The sequence below is a fragment of the Cryptotermes secundus genome, unplaced genomic scaffold (genome assembly GCF_002891405.2).
Source record: "Cryptotermes secundus unplaced genomic scaffold, Csec_1.0 scaffold54, whole genome shotgun sequence".
NCBI classification, from domain to species: Eukaryota; Metazoa; Arthropoda; class Insecta; order Blattodea; family Kalotermitidae; genus Cryptotermes; species Cryptotermes secundus.
The window spans coordinates 50,761-69,137 of NW_019731261.1; the positions used below are offsets into that span (position 1 = coordinate 50,761).

The 18,377-nt window shown below is 41.8% G+C and overlaps 1 protein-coding gene across 5 annotated transcripts in view; it reads right to left on the reverse strand.

The window, feature by feature from the left end:
• Positions 1-18,377, reverse strand: part of LOC111866670 — a 321,755-nt gene that overhangs the window by 45,089 nt on the left and 258,289 nt on the right. For all 5 annotated transcript variants that reach the window (XM_033752372.1, XM_023855848.2, XM_033752371.1 and 2 more), the window contains exons 15-17: positions 6,665-6,992; positions 4,427-4,528; positions 872-1,055 (exon numbers count right to left, since the gene is read on the reverse strand). In XM_033752372.1, the coding sequence (XP_033608263.1) occupies positions 872-1,055; positions 4,427-4,528; positions 6,665-6,992 (614 nt within the window). The remainder of the gene's footprint in view (positions 1-871; positions 1,056-4,426; positions 4,529-6,664; positions 6,993-18,377) is intronic.

An 18,377-nucleotide genomic window follows, 5' to 3' on the forward strand; every position in this document is an offset into this window, starting at 1 on the left:
CACAGTCAAAGACCAGGATATAAATGCATAATACAGACTTGGCAGAATATACGGTGAACCTGTTTACTTTATTTCACTATTTCAAGTATATCCAAAAGATTGGCCGCGCCAAAGCTCAAGCGGTTAGTCACTGGCTTCCCACCGTGGCAGCCCAGGTTCGATCCCAGGTCTGGTCAAGTCAGATCTGTGGTGGACAAAGTGGCGCTGGGGCAGGTTTTCTCCTAGTACTTCGGTTTCCCCTGCCAATCTTCATTCCACCAATTGCTCCACAATCACCCTCACCTATAGTCTGGGGCTGGTACAATAGGCCAGAAGTGGCCGCAGTACAAGGGACTTAGCGCCACCCACTAGCAATAAAAAAAATCTAAAAGTTTAATGATATACAGCCTAGATTTTATACATAAAAAATGTTGACTGGGAAGCCTGTGTGTGTGTCAAGGAGAGTAGCAGACAAAGGCTATAATATCAGTATCAGCTTTCATTGCGCATCATTTACAGCTGATGCACATGTAAACTCTGTCCTGCATGGCAAGGGAAGTTTGAAAACACCTTAGAAAGAACTCACCAAGAACTGAAGACAACTCACACCAGACTGGATTCAATGGTGGATGCTGGCATTACCAGTGTTGAACCTTTGGGTTCTTACCAGACAGAGAATAAGCGCATAAGGTACACAAGCTAGACAGTCTGTACATGCATACTGCAATATACAAACTCTCATGCAGAAAGCATATACCGTGTAAACCATGATTTAGATGACTACAATAAACAAGGGTGTTCAAGAAAAACATCACATTCAATTAAGCAATAAAGAAGAGAGAAAACTTCAGATCTACTATTTCAAGAAATGTTTATAATGAGTGGAACTTACAATTTTCTGGAATGGCTGACAACCTGGTCCAAGTCTTCATCACAGACATCCAGCCGTTCTGGGCCCTCAGACTTCGATGTTAATGAGATACTGCTGCTGAAGAATGACGTGAACGTCTCATCATCCAACCGGGGGACAGTCACCTTGGAGCCACACAGTGAATCATCCCGATCAACTGACAAATCTGGACAAAATCAATTACAATTATGAGAGTTTATAATACATGTTACGTGAACACATTAAGATATATCATGACTGAAAAAGCACAACATTCAACAGAAAACATAGTAATGTTATTGCAAAATAAATTACACTACATGAGGGGAACAAAAACCACACATCATTACCATGTGCCATTTCTTTACCCTTTCTCACGCTATCCAATTCAACCATAGGTAAGAATACTGTCATGTGTTTGTGACTAGACATGGGATTTGGATTGATAACTGGATTTACATAATGCTTTTAACTTGTTACATCAAACTATTACACCACTCTCATTACCCTACACACACCATAAAATTACTACAGAACACACTATGTCTTCTGAGCTTATGTCTTCACTAGGCATTAGTAGGTAGTGGCTTCTAATAATGCAGATATCTCTAATCCAGGCTACACAGAAAACACCACTTCCCACAGCTGTTCTATTACTGTGGCTATATTCGTTGCTATGGAAACATGTGTACAATGCCACTGTCTAGCAATGGCTCTTTTCTTGTTCCACTATCCTCACTTTTAGCTGCCATGTCACAATATGTACAATTCTCTAAACTGTTTGGCCCACACTTGCTCCTCAGGGGTGCTTCCATGCTTCTGAAACTAAGTGGAATGGCCATTACATTTGGTTCACAATTCCAGGAGCACATGGGTTGCAGGTATGAAAGGGGGAAAAAAAACAACAACAACAACAACAACAACAAAGGCCTGCATATTCCTATGTCTATGCACTACATCCTGAAGGTGTTCTGAGAAATTCATGCAACCTTTACCTAAGCACAGTGAAAACAAATGGCCCACTTCATCGGTTTATGGAAAATCCGTGATGTCTACTGATACAGAAGTTAACGCAAAGATTCCAAATGACCTTACTAGGAACAATAATGGCTTTGAAATCCATAGTTGACTACTAATACTGACAAGGGAATGGTCTGATCTGACATGTCAAAACCTGCACCATGAATCCTGCCGGATAACAGATGAGAATGGGCACATATAGTGAGGGAAACAAAGGTTAAACTTAAAAGGACCCTGCAGTTAAAGAAAAGCAAAACAACTAAATAAAGAAAGAAAAAAAAAAGGAAAGGAAAAGGGAAGCCCAAAAAATCTCAAGATAACTGTAATCGATTAAGACAGACATTGCTTTCAATGGCCCAGTTTATTTCTACAAATGGGATCTCAGAAGAATGGCAACTAGAGTGTTGCTCAAGCAAGTGCTTACCTGCATCATCTTCCCCTCCCGGTGCAGATATGCTGCGCTTGAAAGGAATAAGTGTCTCTTTTTGAGGAGATGTTGGAGTTGATGATACTTCCTTGTACAATGCTGTAGAGAGGAAAAAACCAGTATAAGAAACAACACTGGACGAAACGTGACAGGAAGATATGTTTTCCAAATACAGTAATTTAAAATAAGTACATCATAAAATCGTATACAAATTATCTCATCTTCAAATGGTCTATTCACATACATCTATCACTCATTATGGGTCAAAATCTGTGTAGAAGTCATATTAAAGTTATTATTATGACTCTTATAATAAGCTACTACAGCTAAACTTTTACTATGTAGTGTACCGTAATGTAATTATTTCCTACAAAACGCATCACAACACTTTACAATAAGTGTTCATATTGTTGCTAGCTGTCAACAATGTACTTATCAATCCTAGGCATTGGTAAACAAGCGCCATGATAATTTAAACTGACCTGGTCATTTTGTGATGTAGTTGCCTCTTCGTAATGCTGTTTTCAACTTTATACATGCAATACCTAACACTGAATGAGATGTATGTTTCAACCTGTACAGCTAACTATGAAGTGCCATGGTGTAATGTGATTTCCTAACCTGGCCATTGTGAAGTTATGGGCAATCATCAGTCATGACAGACAGAAACCAATGATGCTATTAAGCAGAATTATAGAAAAGACAGTCATTTAAAAATTATGTGAAAGCATAAGAATTAAAAAAAATGGTTATGCATAAAAAATCTAAAATATACTGACTTATGTCATTAGTGTCACTTTAAGTCACTGCAGCACAGCGAAATTAAGGTGATGCATCATGAAGAAAAATGCTCTGCACGGCTACAAGTTCTGAGAGGCCTGAACATGGAAACTTCAGAGAAGTGGCTATCAGAAGAATCGGGCACAATGGTCACACATACCAAGTCAAAGTCAAAGTTATGTTATGACTGTGGCCATGCCATAGCTCAAGCAGTTAGTCGTTGGCTTCCCACTGCAGCGGCCCCTGTTCAATCCCGGGTCTGATCAAGTGGGACTTGTGGTTGACAAAGTGGCGCTGGGGCAGGTTTTCTCCAAGTACTTCGGTTTCCCTTGACAATATACATTCCACAAAATTCTCCATCATCATAATCACCTGAGGCAGGCTACAATAGGCTAATCAATGGCTGCCGTGCCGAGTAGACCCAGTTGGACTTCATCCCCCACTAAGCGAGTTCCAAGAAAAAAATTAATTTCACCTTAACTGGCAAATGGTGTGTGAGATGATCTCCCAGATGTTAGGTCCTTAATGATTAATGATGCAGATCTGATGGTAGATGCTATGCTTGAAATATTTAAAACTATATTTTAATTTTCGTCACCAAAACAGTGATTTTAAACATTTTTGGTACACTTCTAGTGTGAACATGAACATAAATTTACCTTTTTGAAAGTAGGTATGCTGGTGTCTACCACACCCATTCTGCATCTAGAACTATTTTCAATACAAAATCTTTAAAAGAGAAAGTCTCCACACAATTATTATTCTGCCATGTAAAGATTCTATACATATTTAATAAGATGGAGTGAAAACATTATAAAGACACACAGAAGGGNTCTATGCACTACATCCTGAAGGTGTTCTGAGAAATTCATGCAACCTTTACCTAAGCACAGTGAAAACAAATGGCCCACTTCATCGGTTTATGGAAAATCCGTGATGTCTACTGATACAGAAGTTAACGCAAAGATTCCAAATGACCTTACTAGGAACAATAATGGCTTTGAAATCCATAGTTGACTACTAATACTGACAAGGGAATGGTCTGATCTGACATGTCAAAACCTGCACCATGAATCCTGCCGGATAACAGATGAGAATGGGCACATATAGTGAGGGAAACAAAGGTTAAACTTAAAAGGACCCTGCAGTTAAAGAAAAGAAAACAACTAAATAAAGAAAGAAAAAAAAAAGGAAAGGAAAAGGGAAGCCCAAAAAATCTCAAGATAACTGTAATCGATTAAGACAGACATTGCTTTCAATGGCCCAGTTTATTTCTACAAATGGGATCTCAGAAGAATGGCAACTAGAGTGTTGCTCAAGCAAGTGCTTACCTGCATCATCTTCCCCTCCCGGTGCAGATATGCTGCGCTTGAAAGGAATAAGTGTCTCTTTTTGAGGAGATGTTGGAGTTGATGATACTTCCTTGTACAATGCTGTAGAGAGGAAAAAACCAGTATAAGAAACAACACTGGACGAAACGTGACAGGAAGATATGTTTTCCAAATACAGTAATTTAAAATAAGTACATCATAAAATCGTATACAAATTATCTCATCTTCAAATGGTCTATTCACATACATCTATCACTCATTATGGGTCAAAATCTGTGTAGAAGTCATATTAAAGTTATTATTATGACTCTTATAATAAGCTACTACAGCTAAACTTTTACTATGTAGTGTACCGTAATGTAATTATTTCCTACAAAACGCATCACAACACTTTACAATAAGTGTTCATATTGTTGCTAGCTGTCAACAATGTACTTATCAATCCTAGGCATTGGTAAACAAGCGCCATGATAATTTAAACTGACCTGGTCATTTTGTGATGTAGTTGCCTCTTCGTAATGCTGTTTTCAACTTTATACATGCAATACCTAACACTGAATGAGATGTATGTTTCAACCTGTACAGCTAACTATGAAGTGCCATGGTGTAATGTGATTTCCTAACCTGGCCATTGTGAAGTTATGGGCAATCATCAGTCATGACAGACAGAAACCAATGATGCTATTAAGCAGAATTATAGAAAAGACAGTCATTTAAAAATTATGTGAAAGCATAAGAATTAAAAAAAATGGTTATGCATAAAAAATCTAAAATATACTGACTTATGTCATTAGTGTCACTTTAAGTCACTGCAGCACAGCGAAATTAAGGTGATGCATCATGAAGAAAAATGCTCTGCACGGCTACAAGTTCTGAGAGGCCTGAACATGGAAACTTCAGAGAAGTGGCTATCAGAAGAATCGGGCACAATGGTCACACATACCAAGTCAAAGTCAAAGTTATGTTATGACTGTGGCCATGCCATAGCTCAAGCAGTTAGTCGTTGGCTTCCCACTGCAGCGGCCCCTGTTCAATCCCGGGTCTGATCAAGTGGGACTTGTGGTTGACAAAGTGGCGCTGGGGCAGGTTTTCTCCAAGTACTTCGGTTTCCCTTGACAATATACATTCCACAAAATTCTCCATCATCATAATCACCTGAGGCAGGCTATAATAGGCTAATCAATGGCTGCCGTGCCGAGTAGACCCAGTTGGACTTCATCCCCCACTAAGCGAGTTCCAAGAAAAAAATTAATTTCACCTTAACTGGCAAATGGTGTGTGAGATGATCTCCCAGATGTTAGGTCCTTAATGATTAATGATGCAGATCTGATGGTAGATGCTATGCTTGAAATATTTAAAACTATATTTTAATTTTCGTCACCAAAACAGTGATTTTAAACATTTTTGGTACACTTCTAGTGTGAACATGAACATAAATTTACCTTTTTGAAAGTGAGTATGCTGGTGTCTACCACACCCATTCTGCATCTAGAACTATTTTCAATACAAAATCTTTAAAAGAGAAAGTCTCCACACAATTATTATTCTGCCATGTAAAGATTCTATACATATTTAATAAGATGGAGTGAAAACATTATAAAGACACACAGAAGGGTTAACATAATTTGTAAGGAAAGTGACAGTTATAATTTGTATAAATATCCCATACTCTTATTCATCGATATGTTTTAGTAAGGGCATTCCATACCACACTCGCATGAAAATATCCAAGGATTCACAAACTAAAAGGTCCAACTGATGGATTAATTCAGCCTACAATGTTTCAATAAAGGCAATGTTGTTCACGTGCTTAATTAATTAAGCCCTGCACCATGAAGACGTATCAGGGAGTTGAGGTATAGCTCCACCGTTCTTGACCTCGGCACATGACGGAGGTGAGTGGTCAGCTTCTGGCCCCAGCCGCTTTCCTCCGGGGGAAAGAGCCCCCGGTACCGTGGTTGAGCGAGCTCTAAAACCGGTCTGGACGCTATGGAGCAAACAAAAATCTATTTCCCCTCCTGGAAAGCGAACCCCGGCCGTCCAATCCAGAGATCTCGCTATATAGACTGATTGAAAGTTCAAAATGTCAATTTTCTTAGATAAGAGAACGAGGAAGCGGGGATGGGAAACACAAGAGGAAATACAGATATGAATGATAAGATACATTCGTTGCAACGGATAACCAGCACAACAGAAATAGGATGTGGACTACATAACAAAAACTGGAAGTTTACTCACTGGCTTTACTTCTGAACCTTTCCGCTCGGGGCGTCCTCCGTTTCCTCTCTGCGGACGCGTGTCCCAGGAGCTGCGACGGCGGTGAAGAAGGCACTGTTGGTGTCAACGTTACGTCGCCGGCGCATGTCAGCGGTGGACTCCCCGCATGCTCCATCATCATCCGGCCGGCCACGGAAAACTGGACGGCATCGGTTGGGCCCACGCGTTTCTTCCATCCTTGCGTGGCGGCGTCTAATTTGCCGAGCCGATCCGCTAAGATACTCCCGCTGCCCGTTGCTAATTCTTCTGTTACGCGCAGTGTCTTATCGTCTGCGGTGATTTGTATTTCCTGTAAACGCCGCCATATGCAATACACCACCGCAAAAGTCAACCCTCCAATTATAAATTCTATCATGAACCACCACATGACGTCCCCTTTCTAAGCAATCACTTAAAAAAGTATCTTCAAATCACGCGTTGTGGCCAGGACTCAAAGTCTCTCAACAATATACTACGAAGTTCTAGGCAAGATAAATTCACCGCACTCAAACATATCACGACAAAACTTCTACACTGTCTCTGGGCTAACTTGTTCAACTCAACATTACTTCGCTGGACTTAATTCTTCACGTAGTTGCCCCCACCAGAAACCACCACTCTCCCAAAAGCTCCGAGAAATTGGTTAATTATTATTTCCCATATTCCCAAACCTATTCCATCGTGAGATACCTAAAACTCCACCTTGGTGAAGTCACATTACACAATAGTCGAATTAAATATATCCTTCAGACGGTATGTCTACCTCAGCAGAAATAGGGATTTCACAAAAGGACAAAGGTCAAAGTTCAAAGACCATACAAGAGTAATTCTTCCCATCACATACATACTAATTTCACGTCACACGTACATGTCGTACATACTGCATCCACTCAATCAGTAAACATTTAACCATATGGCATGAAAAACATATTTTATTTCTTCACTGGCTATTAGTTTCTATCGATTCACAGATCCAACGAGAAATCGATTCTAGACAACACAGAAGCTATATGCAATATCATACAATAATATTCAGCAATATAATTAATGTATAACTGTAAAAAATACACAAAAATCTGTTAATAACGTCCAGTTATTATCAGATAATATCTGAGGCTTAATTTAATAAAGTGCCATATACACGTGCAAACAGATAAATTAAGTTTGAAAATTAAACATCAAGGACTATCTCTGTGCCGTTATCTCGGAAAAATAATTCAGATAGTACTGACAAGTGCTCAGATTTACCTCGGTCACGATTTTCATTGTGTTGGCTCTCGTACATCAACAACAACCCGCTGTCTTTTTATATACGATCCGTGATTCATTTGTAACTGTTATATACTTAGTTACTGGCGCTTCCATCTTTCCGTCCGCTGGATTGTCAGATACCCAAGTTTCAAAAATCAACCAATCACGTACAAAACACAAATCACCTGATTTACCTTTCTATTCAAAACAGCGATGAGAGTATCTATATGGCATAATGTGACGCAAGGGAGTAAAGCTCCAATCCTGTCACTTCTCCCCGCAATTCTCGAACACCTTCCGCACACAACAGTCGACCGCCGTGTCACACAAATTAATGAAACATTTCTTTCGCGCTGTTTCTGATCGATACATCATACAGCAGTGTGCACCACAGTACAATTAAAATGCTTAAAAATATCAGTTCTGCAATATCAGGAAACGTTTTCCTGGTCAATATCCAAAGGAACAACATAATCGGTTCAACGGTAGACACTCTGGCACAACTATGCTACTGCCACTAAAATGGTATTCGTGACGGGCGAGTTTAAATAATGTATCTAAGGTTATCGGTTATCATAAAACGGCGGGCTAACCAGAGAGACATCGGATTCACCTACCGTCAGCCAGTTACGCAATGATGTTCTGATGGAACACGCCGATTTTTATCCTCAGTCCACTGGGTGAAGTTACTGCAATACACCAGACTTCTGTTTTTTTTTTAATATCACTGTTATTGGTGCAAGGGACTTTGTATCTAGGTTTTGTTCCATTTTACGCTTTCTGCTAATTCTCAAAGACCACGGGATGTGACGGCAACAGCGTAACAGTTGTCCTGAGGAACATGTACGATCCGCGCTATTTGTTCGACGACGATGTAATATCTTTCCAGTTAGTATTCATTTTATCAATCTATTTAGTATTCACTTTATCAATCTATTAACTTTAAATATCTGCGAGAAGACTGTCTAGAAAATGTGAGATCCTCGACGTCTCCCAACCATACGGGTCTCCACGGCCTGTTACAGGGACAACTTTGCCTTTCCATTAACTTCATATTCAATTGTTGTATAGGATCTCCACATATTAACTTTACAAAACACTGTCGTCCTTCTACATAACTATCTTTTACAATAACGTCATAACTACCTGGCCTGGTCTGGCTGAACTGCTGCTGGCCTCGCCAGCAGTCATTCTGGTTCCGAGCCCCGCGGGACTCATGACGAAATTTAACCTAGATATATCCCATTTGCAGTAACTAGATCATTTATATGAAGGTGTTATGTAGAAAAAGTTACAGGTTCAACCTCCAGCCCTCTCAAATGTCTGGCATAACTTGAAAATCATACTTTTCCCACAAAACTTGCCAGGAGTAGGGGGCAAACACTCGATCTCGGGACACATGCGCTAATATTAGAACTAATACCCCCCCCCACACACACACACACACACAGAGTATATGACGCTTTCGTGTAGACGCTACAGTTGCGAGAAAGGTCTACTGGTATCACACTCGTTCCCCGAACACTAAATGCATTCCCGCAGGTGTCTCACAGTTTGCGGACATTGAAAGCACCAAAATGTACAATTCTTAGGTTCACAATGTCCGGCAAGTCACTGACTGAAGTACGACTAGCTTACAAAGCAAATGCTATACAAATTACAGGCTACTTATAAGAAACACCGTAACATCTTCTCTGTCGAGAGGATAGGTCTGTCGTTTACAATTGCTGCTGGTCATCGCCAGCGCAGTCATCCTCGGGTCCGAGTGCCGCGGGACTCATGACCATATTTCACTGTCTCAGAATCGACACTCCCCAACCTGGAGGGCCAGGTCCCCGTATTATATCCCCAAGCAACAAGGTGGCCCAATTATACTCCAAGGTACTGGGGTCCCTCTTCGTCGCCTTCTACCGGGCAGTTGTTGATACAACACGGACGGTATAGAAAACACCGCATCTAACAGTTCTTGCACTGAGGCGTGTTCGCTGCAGAGGGAACGTGTTTACCGAACCGTTCTAGCAAACGTCGACTCTTCTGACTCTATTATTCCGGCTTTCAGGCGTTTGGTGGGACACACAGAAAGCAAAATGAGTTCATAAGCCTCCTTTCATTTATATTTTAAATAAAGAGAATAGGCTAAAAATATACTAGGTATCTGAGAACAAGGAACAAACAAGTGTTTTCAAGCAAAAGCGATTTCCCACAAATCTGGACATTAACAACGAGCAAGGTCTACATGAATATGGCTTCTCCTACCAATCGATATTCTGCAGTCTGTTGCAGTTACAGACACACACACACACACACCTGCGCGCGCACGCATAAGCCTACTTTCCTTATTTTGAAAAAAATAAAAATAGACTTATGCAATCACCATGCTGTCTGTCTGTCTGTATGTCGCTATGTCTGTGAATCCCTCCCACCACCTTTTAAATGCCTTAACCAATCTACATGAAACTAGTCATGTATATCACGCCACTTGGGTCCACATCAACTGCGTGCTTCATAAATCTCTCCCATCAGTCTGTTTTCCTATGGTTGCTGGGCAATGGCTCGGTAAAAACGTTACCGCTGTAATGAATACACAGACAACAATAGAAGCACAGTTGGACAGGTCGTTTTCTATGCGGTCCGTATTGTGACAGAGGAAATTAGGCGATTACTTCTTCTCAGAAATTGTTTTTTTTTCAACTCCTCTCTCCAACAAATGGACAATCTAAACACGCGCCGTTAAACTTATGTTAAAACACTGACGAGACTAATGCACGAAATCATACAGAGCTCTGAGACACTAAGCGCTTTTCACTCTTTCAGCCACGTTTCAGTACTGCTTCTGAACAATCTTCGCACTTCCTGAATCATAAATGCTTCGCTGTACTACTCAGTACAATCAGATCAGCGATTTATAATTCAGACTGTTATTTTTATCAACCAAACTGCACATTTATCAGTAAAGTAACTGGTTCGGGTTGGCTGAGCGATACATGTCACACTCTGCGCTAGGCAAACAGAACTGGCACAATGCAAGAGCTAACCTGAGCACATCAATCGACACATGTCCACTTCCGTGACGTCCCCACATGCCGCTTCCTGTTTGCCACGCAAGAACTGCATAAACCACGCATGGCGGCAATCATTGCCAAGGTATCCAACGTCAGATTATATATACAGTAAAACTTGGTTATAGCAACATCGGTTTCTGCGACACCTTGTCTATTGCGTCAGATATTCAATGGTACGAACTAATTCCTCATAAAGCAACTGTTTTTATACCTTGCTTAGTACGACATGCACAAATGCATCAACCTCGTATGTAACGTCATTTTCATTCCTGAATTTCTCTGATATGGACATTGAACGTAATTTAGAAAGTGTGNTATATATATATATATATATAAAATGGTAGCTCCTCCAGTTCTACCAACCACTGAAAGACAAGGGGCTACATATGAACATAAACTGAATGAATAAAGACGCGCCGAAGAACCTAAACCAGGTCCTGCTTATGCGCCAAGTCCGAGGAAGTGTGACAATGTACGCTTTGTCTGAACTACTGCACACGAAATGTTGGAATAATGATCAGCAGTGGAAACCGAAGAAACTAAAAGAAAACCTGCTCCGCGGAGGTAAGTCGGTGTCAGAAGAAACGCAGGGATCTAACACAGAATGTTGCAAACAAGTGACGCACAAAATTCGTACGAATCTTCACAATATCAATGCAGCTCTGGGGATTTGGGGAAGTCCAAACGTTTCATTATACTTCAGCAACAACTCCAGATAAGAATGGATTTCCAGTTTCACTGCCGTCTATTGAAGCGTTACGGCAAATATTGCTGTTGTCACATTCAAGACCAATGTCCAATGATAAAGGACGCGCATCAAACCCTGTATCCGATCATATAAGTTGGCCACCGGCCGCGGGTAACAAAGGAACATGCCTACATTGTCCACTGCAGGGCGATATAGCATTCTTAAGTCATTCATACATCGTCTGTCCACAGATATTAAACTCAAGAAGGCAAGTGAGTTAGGGACACGCGAGGCACTATGCTGTACGCCAGGAGATCGCAGGTTCGATTCGCAATGAGGTCATCGGTTCTTTTCGATTGCCCTAATCCTTCCAGCGGCACTATTGCTCTGGGGTCGACTCAGCCTCTAACAGAAACGAGTACCAGGAACCTTCCTCGGGATAAAGGGCGGCCGGCGCGTAAGGCTGACAACCTTACCGCCATCTATGAGCCGATTGTCTAGAAAAAGTGGGAAGCTCGACGTCTCACAACCCTACGGGCCTCTACGGCCTGTTACATGGATAGTTTTACCTCTCTGCCATTAAATCCAATCACACACGTCGCAGAGGTGCGTCCGGAAACTGTCACGGTACTTTGCCCCGGATTTCTGTTCCGAAGACAACTTCGTCTGTTTCCTAGACAAAGCATAACCTGGTATCAAAACTGAAAACGTCTGAAGCCGAGTAACACAAAAGACGCTCAACTGATATGTCACGGGAGCTTCCTTTCAAATCGTGACACGTTCTGAGTTAAAGTTCATTCCAACCGAACCCAACACTAAGTACTTCGTGTAGTTTCTCAGTGCCTCGCCCAAATGTCACGAGTGTGCTGCAAACACAGCCAGCCTAAGCACACAGAATCATCTAGTCCTTGCGTTCTCTTATTATTCAAGTACCGCGCCACGAAGACACTGGCGGAGCGGAGGTATAGCTCCACACAATTCTTGGTCTGGGCACTAAATGGAAGTGAGTTGTCAGCTTCATGCCCCAGCCGCTTTACTCTACGGAAAAGGGCCACCCTGGTATATATTCTAAACGATATTTATATTCCTTTAGATATTTCATAATTATATCTCAGCTCACACATACTGCTTCGAAACGTTCAACACAATCTGTGTAAATGTGGGCAAAAAATACTCAGGACACGATCAATATACAACAAACAGCGATGGGATATGGACTGGACGACCGGAAATCAATTCCCGGGGAAGAGATATGTTTATCTTCTCCTCAGCGTTCAGACCGGCTCTGGGGTTCACCCAGCCAAATGGGTACTGGCAACTCTTTCTCAGGGGCCAAACTGGCTGGAGAGTGAAGGTGACCACTCATCTCCAGCTAGTGCATAGGTCAAGAATGGTGGAGCTATACCTCCACTCTCCGGAAGGTCTTTATAGCGTCGTCATTAATTAATTAAGCATAGGGAGAACTTCATATTTTACCTTTTTATTATCAGTTCACGATTCCAGCGTTTAGAATTCACAACTCTTCTATTGACTTTCATAAACCACTCGAGTTAAAACGGAGACGGTTTCGATAACATCACCAAATCCTAATCAAGAATTAAGGCAATGCCACATAAGTAAAGTAGGAAACAGTTGAGTTCGAAACGAAAAGTCAAGGCAAAAACTAAAAGAGCGTTAATTATGTTTTCGATACAAATCATCGTCAATTTACGATACAGGGCGTTCTAATTTTGAAGAAACTTGCTGGCACTCCAAAGAAAAAAAGTTGCATGCTACTACTGAAGACCGCAAATATTGTGTGTTTGTGTGTGTACTCCACACAGTGAGTACACGCTGCGTGTAAGGAAAAGCACAGCTCTTTCTACATACCATTTAAAGTCAACATCCCGAAGTATACATCAGACATTCACTTGTTTACACCATGGCGTGTTGAATCGCTATACGCCTATATTTTATTTTCCCAACAGTACAATTTTAGATTGCGGTCTTCTGGTTTATGTAACTATGTGACATGCTACCTTAAGATTTAAGACGGAGGCAATACATTCCTCCGAAACGCTGGTATCCCCCTATCAGACTACACATTGTCATAATCCAAACTATCACAATAAATGTACCTCTAGCATGAAAATGGAGGAAGCTGTTCCTCCGACAATGCATGGATTCATAACCCATATGATCACAAAATAAACAGCTATATATGTCAGCAGTGATCACGGTATCAGAGTTTAATTGATACAATATTCTAGATCATAGATAAACAACTTAAAAACCGTCGAAGATAACTTCAAAGCCATTTCTCCCCTATCAATTCCACAGAACCTACAAATCCAATCTGGCCAACTTCACGCAGTCACAACTTATTGTCAAGTTCCCAAACCCGAATGTGGATTACAGTCGACTTATTAAGTTGCGAAACACTCAATGAAAAGTACCTCTTGAATTTCAACTTAAAACTGTGACTAAGATAGCAAAATAAATTCACCGGCGACCACAGAAATTCGTGCCAACTGTGAAGTTATAAAGATAGTTACTGTAGTCATAAGCAACGCTATGACGTCCGACCAACCCTACCTTCTCCCACCACCAAACGTACCTGCACGCAACGGCTGCAGACCTCAAGCTTAACTCAACAGAGCTAAAGGTTTCATTAACAGCCGCCAATTAGACTCGCTACAATACCCAAGACCAGATGTTATTTAATTTAATAAACTAAAATCACCATGCAAGGCCGGTTAGTAACACAGCCTTTGGGAGGTCTATGGACGCAAATCGCAGCATTCTCTTCGTGGCTTTCCTGAGTCCTTCCACAAAAATTCCACGTTTACTCTCAAAACTTTTCACATTCATGCAGGACTTGAGGTTCTCTAAGAGGTGGTTATATAACGCAGTGTAGTCCGCTGAAAGTCAACCGACGTTTCGGAGGAACATGCTGTATCCATCTTCAGGGTAGAAGAATAAGCGAAGCAAAACATCGGCATGAAAGCACGTGGCCTTCCTCCACTGTGTCATCAACACCGGTGATGAATAATATGGGGCATGAAGCTGAAGGGCCCCATTCAATTATCGTGAGAGATAAACAACGGGTAACAGAACAGAATTCATGACTCGTAATTGGTTTAACGATGCTACTTCAACCAATTAGGCTAAGCAGCGTGGACTGGTAGGAATATATGTGAATGCTCACTTGGAAAGGATATGTGTGTGGGACTAAGTCCCTTGTACTGCGGCCACTTCTGGCCTATTCTACCAGCCCCAGATGATAGGTGAGGGTGATTGTGGAGCAATTAGTGGAATGAAGATTGGCATGGGAAACCGAAGTACTCTGAGAAAACCTTCATATGCGCCACTTTTCCCACCACAAATCCCACTTGACCAGACCCGGGATCGAACCCGGGCAGCCGCGGTGGGAAGCCAGCGACTAACCGCTTGAGCTATGGCCCACCTAACGGCCCTATCACGGAATTGGTCTGGTAAGGAAGGATAATCAGTCAAGACAGACGGCATATGGAAGAGATTCGAAACACGCATTTCACAAACACGAAGCAGAAGTGAAGAAAGAACCGCTGGGAAGCGTAAATCTGTCGGGACAAAGACGAGAGCTCTGTTGCATGCTTACAAACATTGAAACCCAGCATTTATCTGACGTGGCTAAGCACAACCAGGTACAAACATGGAATCCTCCTGCTTCTCAAACGTTTCTCTGTTGTCTTCCTGCGGGACACAGATTATTTATTTTACCATTCTGTATTTTTTCAGCGAAGGAGCAGGGACAGCTCAATCGGTATAGGGACTGGCAACGGGCTGCACCACCGACAGGTCGGAGTCCGATTCCCGACAGAGGCAAGATTTATCTTCTCTCCACGTCGTCCAGACCGGCTGTGAGGCCAGCCCAGCCTCCTATCGAATGGGTACCGGCGGTTCTCTAGGGGCGTAAAGCGGTCGGGGAGTGAAGCTGACCGCTTACCTCCACCTAGTGCACAGATCAAGAATATGTGGATCTAGCCACACTGCCATACGACTTCATAACGTAGTGCTTAATTAGTTAAGCACAGGGACAACTTCACCTTTACTTTTTACCTTTGCTTCAACGGCCCGAACACCCACTGTGGGATTGCTTCATTCCTAAGCGTGTTATATCCGGGAATGTGACGCCGTGCAGTCTGGGAAAAGTTTGCATATCTAAGGAGGCTGATTAATACTACGCCTGAATAGCTGTCGGTGGAGCGACTGACTACAGACTGGACGACCGACGGGTCGGAATTCGAATTCCGGTAGCGTCAAGAATTTTCCCTCCTCCGCGTCTTCCAGACCGACTTTCGGGTCCACTCAACCTAATATCCGACAGGTACCGGGGATTTATTCCATGGGGGTAAAGCGGCTGGGGCGTGAAGCTGACCTCTCACTTCCAACTAGTGCCGAGGTCAAGAAAATGTGGATACATCTACTTCCCCATACGCCTTCATGGTGTATTGCTTAATTAGTTAAGCACAGGGACAATTTTACCTTACCTTTAATTCCGAAACGTCCAGACCGGCTCTGGGGACCACCCAACCTCCTATATAATCCAGCCGGGAGGTGAAGCTGAACACTCACTTCCACCTAATGTCAAGACCAAGAATTATGGAGCTATACCTCCACTGCCCCATAAGTATATACGGCGTGGTACAAGGGCAGCTTTACCATCATTTACTCTTAGAGTATGGACGTAACATTTTCCTCAGAAACGCCAGCAAATTTCTACTGGAATAAACGGCGTCACATTCCGAAATACAACACTCTTCACAGTCATCGCTGTGATAACCTTAGATGTCATGTGCTTTCTTCTAGAGAGTTTGTGATTTGAAAAGTATTCGTCCTTTTACAGATTCTTTAGAAAGCGCAGAAAACAACCATGTGGGTTATCATGGGCCATCTCCCATGTCAGAAAGCTCATGTTACTTCAATCAGAGATAAACCGTGAATTTGCACAAATTCTTAAGACATTTACACATGCAGACAGAACGTGTATCACAGTTCAATGATACAGACAGCCCAACAACCGAGGATATTCGGTGTCGATGCCCTATTTCAATGAAAAAATATAAAAATAACGAGACTGATAGACTGCAATTTATCTACAAATAAAAAGTCATTGGATAACGTTTTGAGTTCCATGCTTAACAGATCGACTGTTCTGAAAATATTAAATAAAAACACGAAGTTCTGGGGAGAACTAATCGCTTACTTTCCTTTGACACGGCATGCAACGCACAGCAAAAGACCCACCCAACAATTCTTCAACTGTTGTACGCATTCGTTGCCGCGGGAATGTTTGCCGAGACGTTGCCTAGCAACGATAAGGATGGATTACACATACCGACTCACAGATTTATGGGAGGGATTTATGAAGCACGACGATGAGATGGGATCAGGAGCCATGATATTCACACCATAATTCATAAAGATTCGTTCAGGCATTCAAAAAGTTGGAGAGGATATACAGATCCACAGCAAGGCTGTTTCATAAACTTCTTCTCAAAATAAGGTAAGTAGTCTAAAAAGACTAAACTACCTAATACCAAGAAGACACAGGAAGCGAAAAAATCCATATTGTAGCACACATATATCCGAGCGGCGTTCTTTGCAGTTTATTGCGGTTATCTGCGACCGGTTTACAAACGTCACTTCTGTAAATTGCAAACCGTATTAGATAAAACGAGCGAAATTAATATTTCAACATAATAATAATAATTCAGAATATCAAATCACAACAGAATCTGAAAAGTGGAGTTTGAAATGAAATTCGAAGAAATCCGAATGCAGCCAAAGCTGCGACATCTAGCAACCCCGGGACCAAAGGACTGCCGGATATCAGAACCTTACATAAGACCTGACAGTTCTGTCAAAATAACAAACCCGAGTCTTGTTAAAATTCGGGCAGGCGTTTATTTGGTGGAGACAAGAGTAAAATAACAGAATATACTTCTCTGTATATAGAAGAAAAACCGCTTCGGTAGTCTAGTGGTCAGAGCTCCTGGCTAGAGGTGCCGGGTTTGATCCCCGGCGCTACCAGATTTTCTGAGAACTAGTGGGTCTGGAACGGGGTCCACTGAGCCTCGTGAGGATAACTGAGGAGCTATTTACCGGTCGTCGCATAGAAACGGCAGTTCTATTGATGCTTGGATTCGTTGCCGTAAGAACGTTTACGTGCATTCCACTATTGTTATAGAAAAGGCCCATATGTCACAGTATCATCTCAGAAGCTTAACGATTACGGTAAAACTTGTTTCCGATTAAGTCTGAAAAATATTTCTTTCGCGTCACGATATGAAATACTTAAGGGTGTGAGAAGATTACATGAAATGCTGCAGAGCAGAAACTGTGAAGCATGACAGAGACTGCAAATATGAGAAATTCAACGGAGTATGGAGTGTATATCTGTCTATCTATCTGCAGAAGCTGTGTAGCATGACAGAGACTGCAAATATGAGAAATTCAACGGAGTACGGAGTGTCTGTCTGTCTGTCTGTCTATCTGTCTATCTATCTGCAGAAGCTGTGTAGCATGACAGAGACTGCAAATATGAGAAATTCAACGGAGTACGGAGTGTCTGTCTGTCTGTCTGTCTATCTATCTATCTATGGCTCTACTGTCCTTGTGGACGTTGGCCGCATTTTCAGTTTCTTAATCTATACTGTCGGTAGGACTCTTT